General features: G+C 47.2%; 1 protein-coding gene across 7 annotated transcripts in view; it reads right to left on the bottom strand.

Annotated features, from left to right (window-relative positions):
- Positions 1-3,683: 3,683 nt before the first annotated feature.
- Fbxo25 (F-box protein 25) overlaps positions 3,684-18,728 on the bottom strand; it is a 31,636-nt gene continuing 16,591 nt past the window's right edge. For 2 of the 7 annotated variants that reach the window (XM_034520617.2, XM_076913863.1), the window contains 6 exons: positions 16,623-16,716; positions 14,909-15,093; positions 12,295-12,477; positions 8,518-8,661; positions 5,219-5,245; positions 4,405-4,635 (listed from right to left, as the gene is read on the bottom strand). In XM_034520617.2, coding sequence (XP_034376508.1) covers positions 4,546-4,635; positions 5,219-5,245; positions 8,518-8,661; positions 12,295-12,477; positions 14,909-15,093; positions 16,623-16,716 — 723 coding nt within the window. In that variant the 3' untranslated portion in view covers positions 4,405-4,545. Of the gene's footprint in view, positions 4,636-5,218; positions 5,246-8,517; positions 8,662-12,294; positions 12,478-14,908; positions 15,094-16,622; positions 16,717-18,728 lie in introns of all 7 variants that reach the window. The other 5 variants (XM_034520618.2, XM_034520620.2, XM_034520624.2 and 2 more) reach the window with 5 other exon arrangements.

Raw genomic sequence — 18,728 nt, 5'->3', positions numbered from 1 at the left:
ATTTTACCATGGTGAAGAGAGGGTCTCCTCCTGAGCTCACCTGTTTGGGGTCATAAAATGCTTCCTGTGTCTGGATTGCTCTATTTCTCCCTAATGTTGGGAATTTGTTTTTAATGCTTTGTGCCAAGTGTCCTTATTCTTACATGCTCACAAGGTCTGACTTTTACAGGGTTACCTTGATGTTCCCCCGTGTACCCCATCTTTGTTCTTGCCTTGTTTCAACCCCACTACTTTGCCTTCAAGCTCAGCTTCTCTGACCTATCCAGATCCATTCTATTAAGACTTTCCATGAGCATTGGATAGATTTTCATTTCCTGCATTCCAGACAGGTTTTTCTCCAATAATCCTCTTCAAATTCCTCTATCTTGTAACATCTTTCTTACATCATTCAGCTGTTTGTGTTCTCAATTAGAAGCTTCTCTTTGCCAGGCATGGTGGTTGAGTGTATATCCTTTTTTTTGCTTTTTCAAGACAGGGTTTCTCTGTGTAGCCCTGGCTGTCCTAGAACTCACTCTGTAGACCAGGCTGGCCTCGAACTCAGAAATCCGCCTGCCTCTGCCTCCCAAGTGCTGGGATTAAAGGCGTGCGCCACCACCGCCCGGCAGTGTATATCCTTAATACTAACATTCGGGAGCAGAAACAGGCAGATTTCTGAAACTTTGAGGTCAGCCTGGTTACATGGTGTACTGGCTGGATTTGTGTGTCACCTCGACACACGCTGGAGTTATCCCAGAGAAAAGAGCCTTCCTTGAGGAAATGCCTCCATGAGATCCAGCTGTAAAGCATTTTCTCAATTAGTGATCAAGGAGGGTGGGTCCATTGTGGGTGGTGCCATCCCTGGGTTGGTAGTCCTGGGTTCTATAAGAAAGCAAGCTGAGCAAGCCAGTAAGCAGCATCCCTCCATGGCCTCTGCATCAGCTCCTGCCTCCAAGTTCCTGCCCTGCTTGAGTTCCAGTCCTGACTTCCTTTGGTGATGAACAGCAATGTGGAAGTGTAAGCTGAATAAACCCTTTCCTCCCCATTTGCTTCTTGGTCATGTTTTGTGCAGGAATACAAACCCTGACTAAGACACATAGTGTCTTCCATGTCCTCCAGAGCGACCTACGATGGTGACACCCTGTCTCCAAAAATAAGAAGGAAGGAAAAGAAAAAGCTTTCCTTCTTTGACCACAATTACAGTCATCTTTTCAAGTCCTGTCTGGAATTTAATCTACTTCACTTTTACTGGATGCCATTATAATAAGATTAGTAATCTTCACAGGAGTTATGTCGGCTTGATGACCATGCTCTCATATTACTACACTGGACTAAGATTGACATCAGGGATTATTCATGTTTATTATTTCATTAGCTGTATTCTTTCTGTTGAAGTACTCACAACATGGAACTTGGGTGGGATATGCTTGAAATCTGTATTTCAGAACTAAGTTCCTCATGTAGGAGCTCGGGGAACCTGGCGAAACCTCTATCTTCCCTGAGTAGACTAATTCTCCACAGCCGCTGGATATTCCCACCACGTAAATGTTGTATTAGTCAATTAGCAACAGTGGCACCCGGGACTTCAGTAGTATTGGGAACTAAATAAACAAGGATGGGGGGTGGGGAGCTGGAAGGTGACAGGACAAAACAAATATGAAAGTCCAAACTCTAATTAAAGAATGAAATATAAAGTTTATATTTATTTTGCCTCAAACAAGATGGCTTTTGATAAACCTTGTCTTAGCTGCTGTTCTACTGCTGTGAAGAGACACTATAACCAAGGCAACCCATAAAGGGAAGCATTTAATTGGGGGGCTTACTTTACAGTTGCAGAGGGTTAGTCCATGATCTTCAAGGCCAGGTGCATGGCAGCAGGCAGGTACAGCACTGGAGCATCATCTGAGAGCTCTCGTCTGCTCTGAAAGCTGCAGGCAGAGCGAGCAAGACGGGCCTGGTGGGGGCTTCTGCAACCTCATAGCCCACCCCGGTGGCTGTGACGTATCTCCTCAACAAGGCCACGCCTCCCAATCCTTCCCAAACAGTTCCACTAACTACCGACAATTCAAAAGCATGAGCCTAGGGGAGCCGTTCCCATCCAAACCACCAGGGATCTCTATGTTCTCACTGGAAGTTGTGTATTGAAAAATGTATTTGTTTTTTTTTTTTTTCAACCTTTTGCATAAATTATACTGGAGATTCTCAAGGTGAGATTACAAAATGTTTTTAAACAGAAGGTAGGGGCATGTTGCATACAAATCTGAGAGTCTGTGAGTATGTGCAAAGGTAATTTATGATAATGAGTAATAGAGTTTTATTACAATCAAATCCTGTGTGTGGCCTGTGTGTTCAACAGCTGGAATTTAGTACTAGTCAGCACACCACTTAGTGTGGAGATGAGGCAGCAGGACTGTAAGGCCAGAGGTTGGGGAGGACTGGAGACAAACAGAGGCTCTGAATGGGGCAGGGAGACCCGCTATGCTCCCAACATGAACCCCTACGCCCCCCCAGGGGTGGTGGTTTTCTTCTCAAACGCTGTAGCACACAGTAGGGAGGGGTTCATGAACCTCCACCCCTGAGGAACTATGGCAGGCGGTGGCTTGTGGCAGTCAGCTTTCTTTAAGGGTGTGGCTTCTAGTCAGTTGGTCAAGCACCACTTTGAGAATGCCCATCCATACCAGGGGGTATATCAGCATCACAAATTAGAGTTGATGGGTTGTCAAAAATAAAAAGAGGACACAAAGCTGGGGTATTGTGGGTAGCTGAGGTAGGACTGGACAGTAGGAAGAGTAGAACAAATACACTGCATGAAACTCTCCAAGAACCGGTGTTGTTCTCAAAGAGGAGGTGAGCAGACAGCAGCACTCCTCACTCACTGTGCCTCCTCACTGTGCTGTGACCGTCTCCTGGGCTCAGTGGACTGTACCCCCAAAACTGTGAAGCCAAACACCCCTCTCTTCCCCATGCTGCCTGTCATACACACTCACGCTATTAAGAAAAGTGTAAGTATGAACCCTTTAAAAACTAATATAAAAAAGAACAAGTCCCCAAAGAAACAGATGGGGACACAGGAAAGAGCCAAGAGATACACTGAAGGTGCGCTTGGTTGGCGCTGCTTACAGAAAATCGATTCACCTGGCCTTCTATGCAAGCGCTGCTCCATCCATGTGGTTCTGTGAAGTTCTGGTTATGAGTGGCAGGCATCATGTTTATGGTTTTAAGAAATGCTGACGTTGGTGTGCACCAGGAGGCCGAGTGTCTGCACTGTACCAAAGAGACTCAGTTGGCAATTATCCATGTTGTTTTTGGCTGTTTTGTCAGTTGAGGACAGTGAATAAGACTGGACAATGAAGCTGGGCAGTGGTGGTGCACGCCTTTAATCCCAGCACTTGGGAGGCAGGGGCAGGTGGATTTCTGAGTTCAAGGCCAGCTTGGTATACAGAGTGAGTTCTAGGACAGCCAGGGTTACACCGAAAACTGGTGTCTCCAAAAACAAAACAAACCAACCAACCAAACAAACAAACACCTGGAAAATGCATTTTTTATCTGAAACTCTAACTATGCAGTTACAGGTTTGAATGTGCTCCGGAAGTTTAAAGAGATGCTGAGCGTAGGGTCCCTGACTCAATCGAGCACGGAGGACACAGCAACCCACTGCTGCTACCACTGCTGAGTGGCAATGCTGAACAGCCAAAGAATTATAGAACTTTCTTTCATGTATCTTTATTTTCAAAAATTTCTAAAGTGCACATGCATTACTTTTAAAATAAAACAGCACATTTTAAAGACACCACCATTTAGTTAGATGTGAATCTGATGAAGCTGATCAGTAGATGGACATGGTCTACTTCTTTACCATGAAAGTAATCTCTACAAGTGAAGTTCAGCCTCACTCAGCTGTTTCCAACTCCTTTGCAGGGGCTCTATTCTGATCTGGAACCCGCATCCCAAGTCTGGATCTATGATGGCCTCACGGCAGGGGTTCCCAGAAACACAGGGACAGCGCTGCTGGCTATGGACAGTACATCCAGTTCACAGCCCCAAGCACGCTCCTGGGTCCATCTTGTATTCAATGAGGACTCATCTGGGCACAGCCACTGGGGTTGTGAAAATACATTTTAAGAAAAATAAATATTCTGCATAATGTATTTACAAGGATCAACTGCTCTGTTCTTCATCCCAGTTACTGGAGGATGGAAAACTGTTGTTTGACAACCAAGAAGCATATTCTTGGTTGTTCATGTCAGTTCAGCACAATATGGGGCTGAAAATCCAAAACTCTTTTTGATCCATATTTAAAAATATACAAAAATGCAAATTTTATAAGCCGAGAAGAATTTCAAGAAAGAAGTACAAATGGCGTTGGGGTCTCCTGTCCCTCAGTGATGGTGCACAACTGCCCGAGCATCTTCTGCATCCTGTCAGGTTCTCTGGAAGCAAGCGAGGGCCACACAGGTACAGGCAGTCACTGAGCCTGTCGTCACTTGTGTCACAGAATACTCACACCAACTACACAACACAGAAAGCACAAGGACAGCTGTGGACAAGGGCACAGGGCTGAGGGCACCATCAGAATCTGAAGAGGTCAATGAAGTGTTCGGGGGACACTGGTGTGAAGCAGCTGTCGGGGTCAGCTGCGGTGCAGGGGTGTCCCGAGTCCTGAGGAGAGAGCGAGGGGAGGGGTCAGAGCACATTCTTATCCTTAATGGCTACAGTAATGCAATCTGCGTTTTGCTGAGTGGATCCCAATCCCTCTCACTGCCAAAACCTGACGTGACTTGCTGGAAATCAGCTCCTGGGTAGCCCCAGGCGAGTCTATTAACGGGTGACAATGTTTTGTAGTCATAAAAGCTGCTCCTCCTAGCCCACCCCTCCACATCCTGCCTCCTAGTCTCTTTTTCCCTTTGCAGGTTTACGGAGTGGGTGGGTGAGTAGTCTCCCTCCACACACAGAGATGAAGGCTCACCACAAGCTCTGCTGAAAGAGCAGGTGTGTGGAGCTGGCATCGTGGAAAACCCAGGAGCTGTGATTATTCTGTGTAGAAGTAACAAGAGAAACAGCTCGCCCCATCTGGGAAGGCTCAGCGCGGCTGGAGCTGCTTCTCTGGCTCCGCAGACCACCCTGAGGTGCAGGGATGGTTCAGTCAGCTTTCTGGGATGAGTCTAACTTGTTGATAGCAAGGGCCACTATCACCTGACAGGGCAAGGACAGTGCACAGGATGGAACAGCACACAGGAAGTACCTTCAACAACCAAGCAAGATGGTAGTCCTTTGACACCGTGGAGACAGTCAGCAAGGAGCAGCAAAGGAGGAAAAGGAAGGAAAACTCAGGGTTAGACGGAGCGAGGCGAGCAAGGCAAGCTCGGCGTGAGGCGTGAAGCTACCCTGTGAGGATGCTAACACATTATGGAACTAAATTTGAGCAATATCAAACATTATGAAAAGATGGAGCATTGCTGGGTACCCCATATTTATACAATTAAAAAGATACTCCAGCCAGGTATGACAGCCAGGGCCATTAATCCAGTGCCTCACAGCACTTGGAAGGCAGAGGCAGGTAGATGGATCTCTTATGAGTTAGAGGCCAGCTTGAACTACACAAAGAGTTTCAGGCCAGCTAAGGCCACATAATAAAAAACCTGTCTCAAAAAATAAATAAGAATACAAAAGAAAGAAGCAAGCCCAGGGCAAGAGAAACAGTTGCACTTCCTTTTAAGGCTCCCACACTGACCATCTGGAAAGTCACACAAAATACATAAACCAGTCCTCATATTTCTATGGGGGAAAAACAGACTGTTTAGGGAAAACCCCTCATCTTCTTCATTGCCCTGGGGGTCTGCTCTGTGAGTAACTGTAGCGAACTGCAAACTACATGCACACGGGTCCTACATCCATTTTGGATGTTTGATTTCTTGCAGCCCACAAACCTCTGCTGTTGCTTCTGTGAGGTGGGCAGCCCTGTGCTGGCTGCTGCTGAACACTCTGTCTGCTTTCCCTGCTCAGGAGTGCGTGGCACTTCATCTCTGCTCACAGAGGACAGTTTACAAAGACGGGCCAGTAAAGAGGGCCTGCCATCTCTGCCCTGTTACTGCTTCAGTCAAGTTTGCTTCTCCTGCCTACAGTAGATTCCTTAGCATCACTGGAAGTGTCTAGCTACTGAAATCCTGAGACAAGAAAGGACGCAGAAAGGCTAAGTCTCCATCCTAGCTTCCCTAGCCTTCTCGTCCTACAATTTCTGACAGGCTTCACACAGTCAGGAAACTGAGTAGGACAGAGAGAGACATGCACACCGACTGGTGGCCTCCGTGTGCTGGTAACCTGGGTGGGAACAAATGAGTCAGTCTTGCACAGCAGTTGGAAAAATGAAGAAGCATCACTCCAGTATAGCAGAAGGAGAGCAATGGGAAACCAGCCTGCGAGAGGGCACAGGGTCCCCATAAGGACAGGTGGTCACCGAGGAACAGCCAGAGTGGGTCCTGACCATATTCAGGGCCAGCTGAGGTCGCTACCCCTCTTCTGCATTCCTAACAGTTCCCCCGTGTGTCTCAGTCAATAGTGTCCCCAACAGCAGGCACAATTCCAAAGCCATAGCACAGCTCCAGCCCTCAGGCTGCACCCTGCCTGCTGCACTGTAGCTCACTGGTCACCTGGGCCTGCCTGACTGTATCCCCACGCCCTCCCAGGAAGGAAGCTGCTTCTGGACAGAGGCATACCTGGGCAGAGGAGCCATCTAACAGCTTCGGGATTAAGAAAGGGTCTTCCTTACATTTCACACTTACACCTGGAAAAGGATCCTCGAAGGAGCAGGGCCTCTGGACGGATGGGAGGTGGGAAAACTGCTCCTGAGGCCTCAGACATCCTGCTGGGCTGGTGCCACCCTCCCTCCAATTGTCTTGTTCTCAACTGTGATCACTAAGGCATGTGAGGCCGGTTAAATGTAGAAATTCACAGGCCAAGTTTTTGGAAAACTGAAAGCCTCTCGTCTCAAAGCCAGGTTCTTAGGCAGGCAGTAGGGCTTACCTACTTGAAAATCTTCTAGTTAAGAAAGGCCAGAACTTGCATATTCCATGGAATGTGAGCAGCACATCTTACACTCCCCAAACAGAGACGGCACAGAGAAGGTAAACACCTTCCCTTGTGCTGTTTGCTTTAGCAGATAGGAAAAGCACCAAATGTTCTAAGATACTACTCCAAGAAAAACTGGTACTACATATATAACTATAAGCCTTCTTCCCTCATACAAGTCTCCATACATTTAATATTTCTATAGTATAAAATAGTCTCGGGAAGAAATGAAAAGCCCTTTCTAGGAGGTGTGTTAACTCACACTGAACATTACCAGTCTCACCTACGCTGACTGGGGCAGACAGGCCCTCGTCTTCCAGAGCATCCAGTGAGACAGAGATGCTACACAGAGAATCCTGGGAGGAGCTCCTGAGCACAGACAGAATCCTCCTGGATTCAGGTACTAAAGTGGGGCTCCTTGTCCACCCCATGTCTGGGGCAGATGGAACACTAGTGGGCTGTCTTTTGTGTATGTATAATCTCAGCAAGGAACTGAGGCCAAACTGAACATGAGATGACCATGTTCTCAAGACAGAGTGTTCTAGACAATGGTCCGCCTGCTGCAAAGACACTTTACACACATTTTTAATTTTCAGAAAGACAAGAACCAAGGTCAGAGAGGACAGACTGTCCTCTGCTGTCCTTGCAGGGGACAGCAGCAACACCCACATCCTTACTCCTCTGCTTGGCTCTAGACCATCAGAATAAAAGGCTATGTGGTTGTAAATGAAGTTTGAAATGAAAAACATTTAAAAAGTTATCCTTTGCCAACAATTAAGAGTTTGCCTTGTGTCCTAAATTTACATAAATATAAAGGAAAACCATCCAAGCACTTTATAGCGGCTACCAGGGAAGGAAGGGACACACAGACTCTTCTCTGGTTATGGGAAACACACTATTGTAACCAGAGACAAAATAAGTGGTGAGATTTCAAAACAGGATGACGGACTCCTGGTTTACTGTTCAGATGTGAAAATTACTGATAGGGACATTTCAAGTTTTCAGTAAAGGATCAGTCTTTGCGAGTAAAAAGTTACAGTCTTGTTAAGTTTGCACGTTTACTCTGAAGCCTGTGCTTCCCATAGCCCTACTGCCTCCCTGAGAACCTGGCTTTGAGACGAGAGGCTAAAGGCTGGCTCTGCTTCCCTGCGGGCAGTGGGCCTGACTTCCGGGTGTTCCGAGAGGGCATGGGCAGACAAGTGCAAGTTCTTTACTCAGGCCAGGTATGAGGCGCATCAGGAGCGGGCCATCTGCAGCGAGGACAGCGCCTCCACTCAGAAGTGAGCAGCACTCAGCTTCCAACACTGCTGGCCCTACAACATGCGTGTACCTTGTATGGACCCCCACTCCGCTCCCAGTACCTAGTGGAGTGCTTTGGGAACGTTCCCACCATGGCTGCTGCCGTTTCCTCGTCTTTCTGTTTAAGATGCAGATGAGCAGTTTGTCCTCACATTCCAAGTCCATCTTAGTCCTTACCTTCCAGAAGAGAATGCTGCAATGGCGGCAGAAGTGTAAGGTGTCTCCGTACTGCTCCTTGGTCGGGTAATACTTCTGAAGTGTGAAATACATCAGCTTCCACTCAATATGACCTTTTTCTGAAAGGATCAAATGTCTACAAAACTAAAAAAAAAAAAAAAAAAAAAAAAACACAATTTAGCTCAGAATTATTTGATGATTTTTTTAAAAACATGCAATAGGTACATTTTTTTAAAATAAGGCAGAGCAGTGCATAAAACATTTTAAGATTGAAATTAAACCTACTTGGGTTAAATCAATGAGGAACAAGTCAAGCAAATCATGGTGTTTGTCCCTACACAGTGACAGCCAGCGGCCGAGAGGCAGACAGAAGGCAGCTCTGAAGGAGGTCTGTGATAGTTGAGGATGCCATGTATTTAATAAGAGATGCGGATGCAGGACAAATAGAGACCTCACTTCTCAACTTGAGAATGGATAATGGACTTGAAAAAGCATTTCTACTGCCAAGACCCACGAACAGCTGGTCAACGTCCTCATAAAGAGATGGCAACCACCCGAAGTGAAAAAAAGTGCCACCTCGTACCAACTGGGATGGCAATCATTAGAAAGTCAGGCAGCAGCAGGTACTGGGGATGGTGCAGGGAATCAGAAGCCTGGTATACTTCTGGTAGGAATGCAAATGGTATGGCCACCATGGAAAACAGCAGCTTCTCCAGGGGTTAAACACAGCAAGTGAACTGTAATTCCACCACTAGGAAGTTACTTCAGAGAAATGAAAAACACGTCTGCACCCAAACCCATCAATGGATGTCCACAGCAACAATCCTACTAGCTACAACGTACAAGGAGACCCAGTGTCCATGACCAAATGAATGGGTAAGCAAAACATGGCACGCCAAAAAAATGGAATTTTTAGTCCCCAAAGAACAAAGCTTTGCTTCCTACTACAAACACATCCTAAAGGGCATTACGGGGTAGGGTGGGGTCACAAAAGCCTGACTGGTGTGTATTCTGCTCACACCACACATCCAGACCAGGAAATAATTCAGAAAGTAGATGAAGGGTTGCTTCGGGCTGGAAAAGACTGAGACAACAGCCAACAGGCACAAGGCTCCTGAGGCAACAGTGGTGTCCCAAAACCAAGCACAGTGACAGAGACACAAACTGGGTAGCATCTAAATGAAGTGTGACCACAGTGTGTGGGCAATATACTTTGAGCCATGAGGAAACAAAGCACATGGCTAGATCAGGTCTGCGTACATAGGAACTGTGTGGCTGACAGGCCTGGCCTTGCTTATCTATGAAAGACGCCCTTGTCTAAATGTGTGACGGCTTCTTCTTACTGAAAACGATCTCTTGTACAACATGGAATCAGTCACACCTTTTAAGGACTTCCTTTGGAAATCATAATGGAGCCAATGAGGGACTCTACTTCTACGACAGTTTGAAGAGCTGAGGGGCCAGTCACAGGCCTGATTATAGCAATTTCCGTGTCCTTTAAGCACCCTGGAAACATGAATTTCTAGAGACAAAAATCCCTCTGTCTTGCCTTCTCTTCCCTCCTCAGTGCTCCATGGCCACAACATTCACAGGAGAAACACCCACATTGCCGGATGTTTCCTCTATGTAAGAACCTGGGGTCTTCTGTTACTCAAGTCTATAGCAGCTGCTCACATCAAACATGTCTTGCCAATGGTTCCTTCTGATGTCACTATGGACAGCCAAGCCAGGACCTACACAGCCTTCAGCTTCACTGAGTCACTTCCTAACCTGCACTGTTGGCCTGACCCTAACTGTAAGCTATTGTTAATCCTGAGAAAACAGACCTTTAACCTCTACAGTGGCTCATCAAGGAATTTCCAGGACTCACACAGATGAACAGCTGATATCCTGAAGGGGTGTGACATCTGGATATCTACATACCGCCGAGAGCTCTGGGAGCCCAGCCTGAGCCCTGGCTCCTTGCTCTATGGTGTCCTTGGAGGTAGGTCCCAGAGCAATGTGTGAGGCACGGGGCCGTCCCAGACAGACATTTATTCATTGTCTGTCCATGGCTCCAAATCTTTCCTCCAAAAGACTAACTAGTCTCTTCTGCATTTCTGATGCCAACTCAAATCCAATCTCAAAAAGGAGAAGATACAAATACGCTGGCCAGCTGAGACAGACACAAGAAGACAGCAGCACGAGACAGGCTGGCTAAGGAGCTAGGAGCAGCGGACGGAGTCGCCCAGGCCTCTTGCTGGGCAGCGGCTCTCAGGCCCAGCCTCAGCACACCCCAGTCCAACGGACCATTTCCCATGCTCACCCATCTTCAGCATCCTGACTACACTGCTCCATGTCTGAGAACCCAGAGCTTCCTGAGCTCTCATGGACTTGTTCTGGGTCCCTGAAGGCACTTCCTCAGGGCTCTGCTTAGGACTCTCCTAGGGTCCTGGCTGGACACATATATCATCCCTGACCACCACCTTTGATGCCCACACCAGTTTCTCTCAAGCAAGATCCAGAGGGTCATTTAAAAGGTGCCCTGTGTTCTGAATGCGTCACTGGATTTCCTAAGCTGGCTGGACTCTCAAGTGTGGCTAAGACTGTTGATTCTTTCTTCAGATGGGACCTGCTTTCTTCTCTGCCCATACTCGCCATGAGCCAGGCACAGTCTTCATGATGCTCCTGTGTCTCAGTTATGTCCACATCTATGAGACAGACAATGTATCACTTGCCCCTTCCTATCCTTGAATGAAATAGGTACTGTTTTATATAACAAGCCAGGAATGCCTGGATGCTGAAGAAGAGCAGGTGTGGGGATTTCACCCTGGAGCAGGAGAATCAACTAGCAAGACACTGAGGACATCAAGATGGTGCCACCAAGTGGGAAGCACAGGAGCTACAAGGATTCACTGATTCTTCCAGGACAGGGGCTGACAGGAGGCAGGGCCAGAGGCAGAATGTGACTTATTAGGTAAAGAGAACGCTGTAACCTTTTCCCAGTATGATACAGCTCAGCTAATTAAGTTATTTGGTATTAGGCCATTTTTAGAATATGATTCCTTTTCAGTATGACAAACGAGCCTTGTAACTGGTAGAACTCAGAAACAACTTCAGTATACTTTAGATACTATCAACTCTCTGGATATGGAATCCACATCCTCCCAACTTCATGTGAGCACAAAGGTTGGTGACACGAGACTTGACTAAGGGACTGAACTACACACTTGTAGTTAGAATTTTTGGTTTCTTTAAAAAAAAAAAAAAAAACTCGGAAATATTATGGGAATATGGTTTTATTTGAATCCAAGTCTGGGATATGGAGCTGCTTCAGGCTGTCCACAGCAGCTGACTAGTTTGCCTTGTGCTCTAGCACGGGTGTGATTCTGCCAGCTGCAGACAGTTTCTGTGATTGTGGGGGTTTGGAATTCTGGGGGCTTTCAGAGTATAAATGCTAAGGACCCGAGAAGCAGCAGGGGTTGGGGGATCAGGTTGGGTTGTGGGTTGGATGTTGTTGGTTGCTATTTGTTAAATAGTTGTGCACAAAAAAGAAACAAGGAGAAATCAGATCTCCTGGTGGTAAAGATCAAACTTACCCCAAGGAACCTGACACCCCAATCAGTAGGAAGTAATCTAACAATAACGTCACCCCTTTCCCACCCCAGACCTTATTCAGGGGTCTCTTTCCTTTCCTCTCCATCCTCTTTTGTCTCTTATCTGGTGTTAGGGGTTGAGAGGTGGAGAAGGGTAGAAGAAAGAAGCCACAGAGTAGCAAAGCCAGCTGCCCACACTGACCTGCTTCTCAGCGAAGTGGTACTGACACAGCCTCTTCCACAGACGCCTGTCCTCACTGAGCATGTACAGGGTTGGTGTCACCTGGCCCAGGGTGACAATGTCCCAGCCATCTGAGAAACGGTACAGGATGTTGTTGAGCATGTGCAAGGGCAGGTCACTGAGTGTGAGGCCAGTGTTTACCTGCTAAAAGGAACACAGAGGTGTCAAGTGGAGAAAACACAGGGGCTTTCTTCAACAAACAATGGTCATGCTGGAGAGACAGCTTCAGCTGACTACAGGGAAGGGGCCATGTGTTCTGATGTCACTTCAGTCTTCATCACTGCTATGTGGGGTGGTCTCACAGGGGCTGGCACACAGTAGTCTCCCTGTGCTCAGGAAGTTAGCCCTGGACATGCCTGCCCCCACTGCTCTGTTTTAACTAGGAAAATACCTAGAAAATGGTGCATCTTAAATGTGGAACTGCTGATGACATTTATCCTGCTTCGTGGCAGCAAGGGACATAAGGGTGCTGCGGTGGTCTGCACCGGGACTCACCCAGGGACATAAGGGTGCTGCGGTGGTCTGCACCTGGACTCACCCAGGGACATAAGGGTGCCGCGGTGGTCTGCACCTGAACTCACCCAGGGACATAAGGGTGCCGCGGTGGTCTGCACCAGGACTCACCCAGGGACATAAGGGTGCTGCGGTGGTCTGCACTGTGACTCACCCAGGGACATAAGGGTGCTGCGGTGGTCTGCACTGTGACTCACCCAGGGACATAAGGGTGCTGCGGTGGTCTGCACCGGGACTCACCCAGGGACATAAGGGTGCTGCAGTGGTCTACACTGTGACTCACCCAGGGACATAAGGGTGCCGCGGTGGTCTGCACTGTGACTCACCCAGGGACATAAGGGTGCCACGGTGGTCTGCACTGTGACTCACCCAGGGACATAAGGGTGCTGCGGTGGTCTGCACCGGGACTCACCCAGGGACATAAGGGTGCTGCAGTGGTCTACACTGTGATTCACCCAGGGACATAAGGGTGCTGCGGTGGTCTGCACCAGGACTCACCCAGGGATAGGCCCAGGGTCTGCACTGCCTCCTCAGCTTTATTTTTATCTATTGTTAAACCTAAACTTCCTCCCCATTGACCACTTAGCATGTTTATGAGTTACAATATGGTTAACACAAAACAAGCAAGCTTCTGCAGCACAGAGAGAGAGTGAAAGACGCCCAACATGGGCGAGAACATCTGCCGGCTCTTTGTCTGATGGGTTAATGAACTGCATAACTCAACGAAGGGTGAATTAGCTGGATGACATTTCTGAGAGGACATGCGGATAACCAACAAGTATATGCAAACACTCAGTATCACTAATCATGAGAAATGAAGATGACAAACACTGGTGCTGGGTGCAAGGGGGACTCTAGGGAACTGTGGGTAGACGGGTGTAAACTAGCAGAGGGCAGAGCAGCACAGAGGATCCTGGAACAACAGAAACAGAATCTCCATGTGACCCGCACTGCTGCTGAGGGGTACGCATCCACCCAAGGGAACTGAGATCACCTGCTCATAGCAGGAGTCATGGTAGCCAAGACGTGGAGTCAGCATAGTGCCCACTGACATGACTTAATTTTTAAAAAATGTGTTAAATATTATTCAGCCACAAAAATAATGAAATGTTGTCATTTTCAGCAATATGAATGAAACCATGGGTTATCTTCTTACGTGAAAGAAGTCAAGAATAGTAAGAAAAAATACAGCATGTCCTAAGTTACATGCAGAAACAAAATACCACACGTCCTAAGTTACATGCAGAAACAAAAACACTGGTCTCAAAGAAGTAGAGTGTGAAACAGTGGTAGCCATAGTCTGAGGAAAGACTAGAGAAAGGGGCAGAGAATACATGGCTAACGGGTCCAGGATAGGAGAGATGACCTGCACTGCTCACTAGCACAGTGGCATATTACCGCTAACAACTCACTGAAAACCTCGGAGAGGGCTGGAGAGACGGCTCAGAGGTTAAGAGCACTGTCTGCTCTTCCAGGGGTCCTGAGTTCAATTCCCAGCAACCACATGGTGGCTCACGACCATCTGGAATGGGATCTAGTGCCCTCTTCTGACCTGCAGGCGTACATGCTGTATATATAATAAATAAATCTTTTAAAAAAAGAAAAAAAAAAAAAAAAGAAAACCTCGGAGAGCTGGTAAATACATGAGGTGATGGTTGCCAACTGTCCTGACATAGTGTTTACACATCACAGATCTGTAATGCCTCACATTGCATCTCCTAAGTACATATAATTTTTATGTCAATTAAAAATAAATTTAGGTCAGGTGTGATGGCGCTAACCTTTAATCCCAGCACTCTACAGGCAGAGGCAGGCGGATCTCTAAGTCCAGGACCAGCCTGGTCTACAAAGCCAGTCAGAGATACATAGTAAAATCCTATCTCAAAAGAGCGAGAGAGAGAGAGAGAGAGAGAGAGAGAGAGAGAGAGAGAGAGAGAGAAGAAACCCCAAAACCAAGAGAGAGAGAGAGAGAGAGAGAGAGAGAGAGAGAAGAAGAAGAAGAAGAAGAAGAAGAAGAAGAAGAAGAAGAAACCCCAAAACCAAACAAAGAAAAGAAACACACCTTAGTCATCTGAAGATTCTGCAGCTGCTGTTGCCAGTTGAGAACTGTCTCCAAACGGCAGATCCAAACGTTGACGTTTCCGACTAACACTGACTTCCCCACCCCCCTGACAAGGATGCAAAGAGTCGAGCTCAAGTCTTGGAGAAGGTCTTTGATCAGGCGAGGATTCTGGTGGTCATCAAGAACTAAAATAAGCAAAAACGAGCAAGGACTACTGTTAACAATTATCTAGGATTATAACCCAAACGTCCATCAACAGAAGAACAAATAGCAGAGCGTGGTCCCTTCACACCCTTATTATCAAGCTAAGGGATGAAGGAAATCCTGACCTGTGTCATGAGCTCAAATGTCTGATGTGGGAGGGAGATTACAAAAGGGTGAATAGAGCATCCTATAACCCTGCGTACACACGTCCCTCGGTCAGCAGACACAATGCAATTGCTCCTTGCTGACTGATTAGATTTCAGGGTTTGCTCTGTGGGGGGACAACCAACTCCCTCCTGACTGATTGGATTTGAGTGTTTGCTCTGTGGCAGGAAGTGCGAGTCTGGTACCATAAACCTGCTCAAAAGCCGCCCTGGGGCCGGGGTGGGGGAGGACGGACCTATTATTACAGTTTTGATAGATGGACATGTCGACCTGTTTCTAATATTTACACTTATATTCATAGCCCTGCGCTGCTCTCAGCCCTGGTCAGAGGAGCTTATCTTTGCAGTGCATGGAGGTTAATACAGAGATTCTTCACTAGCCCAGGTGATAGGGATATATGACCATTTAGTGCTCAAACCTAAATGAAAAAACTAAGACCCAGTGGATAGGGAGGAGTGTGAGGAAATGATTTCTGGACACACCGTAGCCACTGCAGTCACAGCGCTCAACAGCTATGGCTTCACTGCAGTCACAGCGCTCACCAGCTATGGCTGTCACCGCAGTCACAACACTCAGCAGCTATGGCTGTCACTGCAGTCACAGCGCTCAGCAGCTATGGCTGTCATTGCAGTCACAGCACTCAGCAGCTATGGCTGTCTGCCTAAGTAGGAGGGGGACCAGGGGGAAGAAGGAGTCGGCAAGTGTCTTAGTTAGGGTCACTACTGCTGTGATGAAACACCACCACGATAAAAGCAACCTGGGGAAGAAAGGGTTTACTCAGCTTACATTTCCACATCACTGTTCACCACTGAAGGAAGTCAGAACAGGAACCCAGACAGGGCAGGAACCTGGAGGCAGGAGCTGATGCAGAGGCCATGGAGGGGTGCTGCTTACTGGCTTGCTCATCATGATTTGCTCAGCCTGCTTTCTTATAGAACCCCAAACCATCAGCCCAGGGATGGTATTACCCACGATGGGTTGGGTGCTCCCCCAAAAATCACTAATTAAAAAAAATGCCTTCGAGGCTTGCCTACAGCCTTTTCCTATGAGGCATTTTCTCAAATGAGGGTCCCTCCTCATAGATGACTTTAGCTTATGTAAAGCTGACATAAAACTAGCCAGCACAGAATGGGTGAGAGATGGGAATAGAACAGATACAACCCAATAGAACATGTAACTGTCAAAAATGTTATAAAGTAAAACCAGTGACAGTTTCCCACTCCTATGAATATGCTGCACTAGAACTAATGATTGTGTAAATGGCCAGGTTGTAGACTCTGTAAATTATTAATCAATAAATATTTTACTTTAAAAAAGAAAACAAATGTTCCAGTAATAATCTTACCCTTCTGGACAATTTTATCTAAAACGTTGAAGTAGTTCTTCTGTGCCACTCCACTCAGTGAGGTTAACTGGGACTTCGCAATTAGCTGTAGCAGCTTGAAGAAAAAAGAGAAACGCTAAGCCATCTGTGAATCCATTCACTACAGAAACACTGTGGTCACCCACTGGAGCCCGGTATGAGGTCACCCACTGGAGCTCGGTGTGGTCACCCACTGGAAGACGGTGTGAGGTCATCCACTGGAGCACAGTGTGAGGTCACACACACACAGGAGCCTGGTGTGAGGTCACACACGGGAGCACCATGTGAGGTTACACACTGGAGCACGGTGTGAGGTCACACACGGGAGCACGGTGTGAGATGCACCAATATGAGCACTCTGGTAAGGCCGATTCAGGGAAGGATTACTATCTGTGTGTGCTGTGGGGACCCAGCTCCAGCTCCTGAGGTAAGAGCCTGCTTTCCGTCCTGCTCCAGAATCTCAACAGGTCTGCTGCAGGCCAGTGAGATAAATAAATGCTCAGCCTCCCAGCTGCAGAGGACCCTGGTCACTAACAGACTCTCCTCACATTCCTTCATACTCTGACCCACTGCCAAAAGCTGACCAGACAATCAAGACATCAACAGGCCCCTCCTTCCAAGCTGAGATTTAAAGATCACCACACTTAAGCTTTGGGTACCACTTCAAACATCGTAAATTCAGGAGCCACGTCAGATCACTGAAGCTAACCGTGATGTGGGCCAACCATGATGTAAAGACAAGGGCTCATCCTGACGCCCGTGCCTCCTGATGCCCCACAACAGTCCTGTATATACAACCCCTCGTACAACCGTCTGTTACACATTAAGCCCTGCTGGCACTGCAGAGGGGCTGCTATGTTGTCCCATACTTCCTGTTCCTCTCCATTTTACTTGTGTTTTCCCACCCTCTATTCCTGACGTCAGGTTCCTACATTAGGGTATTTACTATGAATAACTTGGAGCTGGGATGTACTTTTTAGACCCAAACTAGAAACATTTACTTCACCAACTTGCATCTACCGATACAGTAAAGGTTTGGCCTTACTTCTGACACATCTTTATAACGTATACCAACTCCTTACTCTTTCCCTATAGTTCCTCCACAACTCAGGTAGGCTCATGTTCTACTGTTCTAAGGGCACTCTGTAATACAACTCTGCATGACTCTTGCCCTCTCAGGCCTCAGAGCTATGTCAGTTACCTGTTTCAAGTCACAACAAACCTGTCACCTTCTTGTCTCTCATCCCTTCCACAGCTCCATGTCAGGGAATAACATCTGGTCCAGAGTTTGCCATCATCTTAGCCTGAGAATTCCTCACAAAAGAGCCTCTGCAGACCTGTGGTGGACAGCAAGACTAAGGCAGTGTGACAAGGGTTCTCAAAGAAAAGCCAGGGCCAGACAGCTCTGCTGTTGAGTGCTACCACACACGTAAAGAACCAGTACCACTTCTCAAAATACTCCAAGAAGGGAAGGAAGTCTTCCAAAAGTACGCCATGAGACTTGCACATCAATACCAAAAGCAAATTAGGAGACAAAAACAACAAACACTATAGGACAAACCCTATTTTTTAAAAAAGCAAAAAGCAAACCAACAAACAAACCAGGCTCAAGTCTGGCCCCTGCCCAATTCCAGGAGGCAGCTACACATCAAACTTTACCACCGCTCAACATTACTGAACGGAAGTGAGAGTCACTGCTCATGGGAAACCAGTCAGCCAAACACACACTAACAGTGTAGAAAAACGCATGTCTTCTCAATAAACACACAAAGAGCATCAACCCAACAATGTCTTAGGATAACAAACAAGTGTAGAAGGAGCAAAAGAACTAAGGACACACGAGCCAGCCCAGGGCTGCCACCACTGAGGACACAGGAGCCAGCCCGGAGCTGCCAATGAGCCACCAGTGAGCAGGATACCAAAGCTCCCTGTGATCTGAAACAAGTCCCTTCATCCCTCATGCTGCTTTTTGTCAGAGTATTTCATCACAGCTCCAAGAAGCTAAGACACCCAGCTAGCAGGGCAGGACTAATTATATTCTGAACAGGTATAAGTTTTCTTTTAAGAAAACTTGTTATTTAGAAACAG

This window comes from Arvicanthis niloticus, chromosome 16, assembly GCF_011762505.2.
Source record: "Arvicanthis niloticus isolate mArvNil1 chromosome 16, mArvNil1.pat.X, whole genome shotgun sequence".
In the NCBI taxonomy this organism is placed as follows: domain Eukaryota; kingdom Metazoa; phylum Chordata; class Mammalia; order Rodentia; family Muridae; genus Arvicanthis; species Arvicanthis niloticus.
Note: the sequence above shows the minus strand (reverse complement) of the source record. Positions and strands in the feature narration are given on the sequence as shown.